Below are 6,338 nucleotides of genomic sequence, written 5' to 3' on the forward strand. Positions count from 1 at the left end.
ATGAACGGAAGGTACAAGATATGGCGCACAAGCTAATGCTGGCACATAGATGCGAAGCGGCGATATTCGCAATTGGCCAGGAAATCATGCATCATTTATCGATCCAGCATGTATTGCACGTAGAATTCATTCTAGATGTGTGTGCTGCATCGTACAGTAAGTCTAGCGAAGCAGACTATGAGCCTTGGAAAGCCAGGCAGAAATCAACTATCCAAAGCACCTGTCCTTGTCAACGCAGTCGTTCATGATGTCGCCCATGTCAAATTCTATACGTTGACGAGTCTGGGATTTCCACGAGAAGTTTTACATCCTCATGTACGGACTCACCGCACAGCCTGGCGTCAACCACTTGCTTTTGTCTCACTCTTCATGGGGCACCCCTATGCAGGTCTGTCGTAAGGATATCTAGTGATACAACTACAGTGACTACAAAAGCCTCATATAGTGGGTGAGTCTGGTCTGGGGATACCGCACTCGGCATACCTCGCGTAGGGGTCATTCAAATTCCAGTCAAACGAGTTAGCGATGATTACACCGTTGCGGCTGGCTGTCCTGAGATGGAGCGACTGTTCTGCGGAGGCGTTTCCATAGACGTGTGCCACTCTATGCGAAGACATCGTCTCGCTCTTCTTTGTTGGGCCATGATGTCGAGCCGCTGCAGAGCAGGCGGTCCTGATTTCAGCCGCGATGTCTGGAGACGCTGTACCGGTCGCAGAGCCCGGTCCCTGATGCGGATGCTCTTGTACAAGACCCTGTTCCTGCTTGATACTGTCGCTCTCCTCGTCCGAGTCGCAGAGGAGGAAGGTCGACACATGGTCCTGTGGAAGCCTCTGTCTGGGGGACGCTTCGCTTGACGGGGTGATTCTCAAAGGTGAGAATACCGAATGTAGCTTTGAACACATGATGCTTGTCGGCGATTCCATCGCACCGAATGTTGGCTGCGGCGGGCGAATGGATGTGCTGTAAGTGCTACGTAGTAACACTCGAAAGAATCCCTGTCGGACGTGTCTGATCTTTGGGCTTGGAGGGGTTGGAACCAGTAAGTTGAGCCGGAAATGGAAGCTAACGGATACGATCGAACGGCTTGTCTGGACGCTCCGACTGTTAAGTCAAAGATGTAATGTGGCCCACACATGGCAGTAGTAGGTGGATGATGCCAGAGCTAGAGATTTGGAGAGCAGAAAAAACAACTCGCTGGCGGCCGTCGCTTCCCGCCGTGCGGAGAAAGCTCATCGAAGTGAACTTGCGGATGCCATTGTGACAGATGGAGACCGGGAACAGGACTGGACCTGCGAAAAGAGTACACGGCGAAGCAGGTCGGTTGTTGTGGGGCTGGGACAGCCTATCTTGAGAGCCGAAGCAGGCTCCTCATGTGTGAAGCAACTTTTGAACTAGCTATTGAAAAGATCTGGGTTGCGTCGCTAAGCAGACCAGCAGAAAGGGCTCCTCCACAATGTCTCGTGGAGTGTATAGACAAGGGGGAAAACCCCTGTTGTATGTCCGGAGAGAAACTCCACCAGGAGCCACAACCGGCTTGTGCCTCTTAATCGCAGCGACGCCGGACCTATTGCCGCACGGCCGGGATGGTATTCTCTCTATTTCGAATCCGACGGTGAAGTCGGCTTTAATAGAGCCAGGTCTCGATCTTGCAGACAGGGTACTGAATCAGGAAGCAACATCATTGTTGCGTGGCTGGGGACCATGTCGGCCAAAACCCAGAGCCGACACCTCTGCTGCTGAGAAGGGCTGAAAATGGATGTGGACGTTGTTTGAGTGACGATCCATGAGGATCAGATTCAATCCAGTCCATAGACAGGGTGGCCGGTCAAGCAGATGGTGTGTGGCTAGAAAGTCTGGCCAGAACTGGCGCCCCATGAGGACCAGAACGGATGTTGAAGACGGGGGCCTGGCCAGCAAGTGAGATCCTTGTCGTGACAGGGAAGGCCTTGTCCCAGTCGCCACAAACGACCTGCAACAACGAAATGGCAGCGGCTTTTCAACCCAGCGCCCGGAGCTCGGCCTCCAAATTGAGATGCCCATTTTAAAGAGCCAGTTGCGTCTCCAAATAGCAAGTTCTGGACACTGACGATACTCGAGGTTACGGGGAATGCTTTTTCAGGTTCCATCAACCTTGTGGGGAGTTCATGACTACTTACGGTAGCCCAGAATAGGTTAAGCGTCCAAAGCCAACGTAGAAACCACCTGGACATCTGATATCCACGTCAACCCGGACCGTACCTGATGGCTTGGATTCTGAAGTCATCTTCGGCTTGTGCCTAGATGAGCCAGAGACCACTTGCGGAACTACGGTCCACCGAAAGATGAATAGGATACATACCTTCTTGACATCTCAAGGAAGCACCGTAGCGCCTGAATAGCAAACTTTAGAAATCTTCTTGAATGAGAACGTCAAGTACGAGTCTATGTTAAATAGAGAAGACATTTTCGGCGCAGACCGCTGTCCCTTGGGACGAAGTCTCAATTTCCGCATCGGATATGAGGCCGGCGGACCTGCCTGCGTGATAGCCTCGTGTTCTTGCAACGCCAGTCTCTTCGTCACAGGCCACGTCGCCTCGCTCAGGACTACGGACATCACTCGCTATGAACTCTGTATTGCCAGAGCCGATCTCCCTAGACGTGGCGTGGCACATCTTCAATCACAGCGAACCCCATGTCCGGTCCAAATTCACACGATGCTCGCGCACTTGGCATTCGTTCTTCAACCCCAAGCTTTACCGAGACGATGTGAAAACGGGGCAGTACTCCGCCGTCTTCAACACCATTGCCAACTGTACAGATATGCGGGTGGCCCTCGCCACGCTCAGGCATACCTGCCGAGCCGGCGCTGACTACAATAGACCGGCCACCATGTATATGACCGAGACTCATGGGCAAAGCCCTTTCCTCGTTACGGCCCTGTATCTAGCCGCTTCGAAAGGCTATCCTGACATTGTATCGTTTCTCCTTGACCACGGTGCCGATATCGACGGGGTCCCGGACTGCCGGCTACGCACTCCCGTCTTCCTGTCTCTGCTCAGCGGAGACGCTAAGACGTCCATGCTTCTTCTTCGACGCGGCGCGCGGCTGGAGTCTCTCGAATTCGGAATCAATGCCCTCCATCAAGCCGCCGCCGCCGGACTTACCGAAGTGATCACGTACCTTGTCAACGAGAAACGAATGAAAGTCAACGAGGCCGACAACAACGGGGACACGCCACTGATTCACTCCCTGTTGTCTCCGTCGCCAGAGACAGTCATAGGTCACCTGGCACGGTTCGACGTGGATGCGAACCAGCCCACGACGATCGACACATGGCGCATGACGGCCCTCAGCATGGCATGCGAGGACGGCATGTTCTCCGCCGCCCTGGCACTGCTGAAGGCCGGAGCGGACGCCACGGGCGAGCTGGACGGCTTGATCGAGGGGGCCGACCCAGCGCTCCACATCTTCGAGCAAAAGCCGCTCGAGCTGGCCCTCCTGGCCCGGGTCAAAGGAACGGATGGGAGGACGGCAGCGGCGAAGCAACGCCTCATCGACGTCCTCCTCAAGTCAGGCGCTGACGCAAACGAATTGGTCTGCATATCGGCACGCTGCAACTGGACGGGACCTCTCTTGCTGAAACTGGCTCGAGCGAAGCGCCGCTGGGAGGCCGAGATGCTGCTTTCTTCCGGTCTCGTAGAGATTGACATGCGCGACTCACATGGTGCGACGAGTCTCGATTGGACACTTTCTACATGTCACGGGAACCCCGTGATGGCATCGATCTTGCTGCGGCGTGGTGCCAGGATGGACGAGGCAGTGTTGCGTGACATCATCGGCAAGCTGGCGCGGCTTGCGGACGCGCGAGATCACTGGACTGTGATCAGCCTCTTAACGCGAGAGCATAAGCTGTTGAAGATATTTCACGTGCTGTATTCGCACTGTTTCTGGGCGGCGTCCCAGGGTGGCGAGGCTGCCGCATCACGGTTTTTGCAAGAGTCGCCGAGGGTGATTGTGCGTCTCGTCACAGAGATGCTGAAGCACGGGGTGAGTCTGACGAAGACGGGCGTCTTGAACATGCTGCGAAATGCGAAGGAGAGCCGGCCGGGGCCGCTGATTGCAGGACTTTTCCAATCGGAAAGGAAGAGCGCCGCGCGGAGATGGTGCTAGTATGATAGGTTGAGATGGTAAGGGGAGAGATGGTGGGGAGAGATGGTGGGGAGAGATGGTAAGGGGAGAGGTGTACGATTGTCAATGTAAGAGAATCGGTAGCAGGAGCGGAAAATACGCAATCGTGATGAGTTTTTCTACCGAATCAATCCATCGCGGCAAATGTTACGCGGAGCCAGTGAAATGGTAAGCAGCTGCCTGTCCGAGACGGGGAGGCACATCCTCAATGGAAGGCGACGGGTGCATTGCTCATTAGGGGGCACATCGTCCCAAACGGCATTCTTCCCGATTAGAAATCAAGTGTTCTTTCAGCTACGTAGACGTATAAAACACAGGAATCTGCACCTTGGCAGAAGCGTAGGGCCACGTTGTTCTCGTCATTTTCACGAGCGCCTTATCACAGGTTGCCCGACCACTTCAGGAGACATGGGGTCAACGCTCGATGGCGGCCTTCCTGCTTTGGACCACTTTACAGCACAGCTTTTCGAGGAGTCGTTTCTTGATGAAGATGAGCTCAAAAAAAGAGAGGAGGTTGTAGAAGTCGCAAAGCATAAAGCTAGCCGCAAAAGGGCTCGTGTCGATATCTGTGAGTCCTTCCACCGTAACGTACGTATCGCCAGCAGCATCTGCTGACACGACAAAGCCAGTATCGATCCCGCCATGTCCGACGACACGTCCGAAGATGACCGCACGGCGCCAAACACGCCAGACACATGCAGAGGGTATAGCGACCTTGGGCAGAAAGCCGGCGAAGAATGTAGCGCAACCGTGTCAATTACTGCTGTAGCTGCGCTGGTGCAGGAGATTGCCAAGAACAAATGACCTGTTGTCATTTCTGTGGATTTCGACGGCAGTGGGAGGGCGATAGTAAGGGCGCGTGTTCCGTCTCATTACAGACATGTCCGGGAAGAAATGGCAGGGCTCCTGAAGAATTTTTGGCAAGATGCTGAGAGGGCAAACAGGCGGTAGGGGAGATATGTCGGTTCGTTTTGAGGGTCGCATTGGTTGGAAGACGCATCGCAACAACAAAACCAGCCAAGTCGTCTTTCCTGCCATACATCAAAGAATCTGTTCCATTCGACCCCTGGAATCCAAGCTATATACAGACACACATACAAGAGGTTGTGATTGTGCTTTTGCTGAATCTGTGGTTGCAGTGTTGCGTCTGGATCCCGCCGCTGCAGCTACGGCATTGCCGGAGGTAAGGGTCTGGCGCCTGAAACAGAGCGTTCATCGGTGAAAGAGCAGACATCTTTGACTCCGAGACTTGAAAGCATGCGGTTACGGCTACGTGACACCAGCGGACATGTACCTGCCTACGTGCCTGTATAAATTCAGAATTCCTGACGATGGCCAATGCCGACAATCCAGCTGTCTCGTCATCAGTTTCCCAGAAGTTCGCTTCCCTAAGGAGAACACCGCACATATAGCACTACCTCTCTCCAAGATATATCCGCGTCAACATGGTAGTGCGGCGAGGCTCGACAGTCCACGCAGCCTGGTCCTCATGCCTTGAGGTAGTTGCAGTCATCTGCACCGCCACGAGTGGCGCTTACATGTTCTATGGCGTGGTCGTGGGGATCCGCGACCCCCTCGAGTGGGATTGGCGGGACGCTTGTCAACTTTTGTGGGTCTTTGAAGACGAAGATTGTATCAAGGTATGGCAAGAATGCGTCGAGCGACCCCGGCCAAGCAACGCTGCTTGGGTGTCCCGTCTTCAGTGCATCGTGGGCTGCTACGAGACCGATGACGGCACCAATCTGTACGCCGTCAAGTGGGACGGCTACGCATGTCCGACGTGGGAAGCAGAAGAGGACCTTTACAATTACGGCCAATTGATGGCCGAGCATGATGAGACTTGCCAATGCGCGCCAGGCCTTGAGAGTCGCTATCAACGTAACGAGTGGAACGGACGAGGTCGGCGAAAAGTGGGCCCAGCCACGCCAGTTGCTGGTTCGCGGCCGACAGATGTAGTCTCGATGGCAGAGATCTAGGTCGAAGATAGAGCAAGTTTCTCTCGCTTTAGGCCATCGATCAACTTCCGCCGTCGTGTGGAGCGTCCAGATTTGGTGCATTGCCTTGTGTGATCTGACATGACCAGGGGTGCGCTAGCGAATCCAGAAGGAGCCCTCTTTTACACATACATCCCAGACCACAGAGCGGCTTCCGGATCATGGAAGGATCCAATG

The 6,338-nt window shown here is 54.4% G+C and overlaps 4 protein-coding genes across 4 annotated transcripts; 3 read left to right on the forward strand and 1 right to left on the reverse strand.

Annotated features, from left to right (window-relative positions):
• Nucleotides 1-437: 437 nt before the first annotated feature.
• CORC01_14421 (uncharacterized protein) lies at nucleotides 438-923 on the reverse strand (the record flags this gene model as incomplete). Its single annotated transcript, XM_022626032.1, has 1 exon — nucleotides 438-923. One exon carries the CDS (start codon nucleotides 921-923, stop codon nucleotides 438-440), a length of 486 nt encoding a protein of 161 aa, XP_022467453.1.
• Nucleotides 924-2,601: 1,678 nt separating this feature from the next.
• On the forward strand, nucleotides 2,602-4,149 carry CORC01_14422 (uncharacterized protein; the record flags this gene model as incomplete). The annotated part of the gene is made up of 1 exon (XM_022626033.1): nucleotides 2,602-4,149. The coding sequence occupies one exon, from the start codon at nucleotides 2,602-2,604 to the stop codon at nucleotides 4,147-4,149; it is 1,548 nt and encodes a 515-aa protein (XP_022467454.1).
• A 426-nt stretch (nucleotides 4,150-4,575) lies between these two features.
• On the forward strand, nucleotides 4,576-4,971 carry CORC01_14423 (uncharacterized protein; the record flags this gene model as incomplete). Its single annotated transcript, XM_022626034.1, has 2 exons — nucleotides 4,576-4,735; nucleotides 4,793-4,971. The coding sequence occupies 2 exons, from the start codon at nucleotides 4,576-4,578 to the stop codon at nucleotides 4,969-4,971; spliced, it is 339 nt and encodes a 112-aa protein (XP_022467455.1).
• Nucleotides 4,972-5,612: 641 nt separating this feature from the next.
• CORC01_14424 (uncharacterized protein) lies at nucleotides 5,613-6,143 on the forward strand (the record flags this gene model as incomplete). The annotated part of the gene is made up of 1 exon (XM_022626035.1): nucleotides 5,613-6,143. One exon carries the CDS (start codon nucleotides 5,613-5,615, stop codon nucleotides 6,141-6,143), a length of 531 nt encoding a protein of 176 aa, XP_022467456.1.
• Nucleotides 6,144-6,338: the final 195 nt, after the last annotated feature.

Source organism: Colletotrichum orchidophilum (assembly GCF_001831195.1).
Source record: "Colletotrichum orchidophilum strain IMI 309357 chromosome Unknown Scaffold_290.1, whole genome shotgun sequence".
NCBI lineage: Eukaryota > Fungi > Ascomycota > Sordariomycetes > Glomerellales > Glomerellaceae > Colletotrichum > Colletotrichum orchidophilum.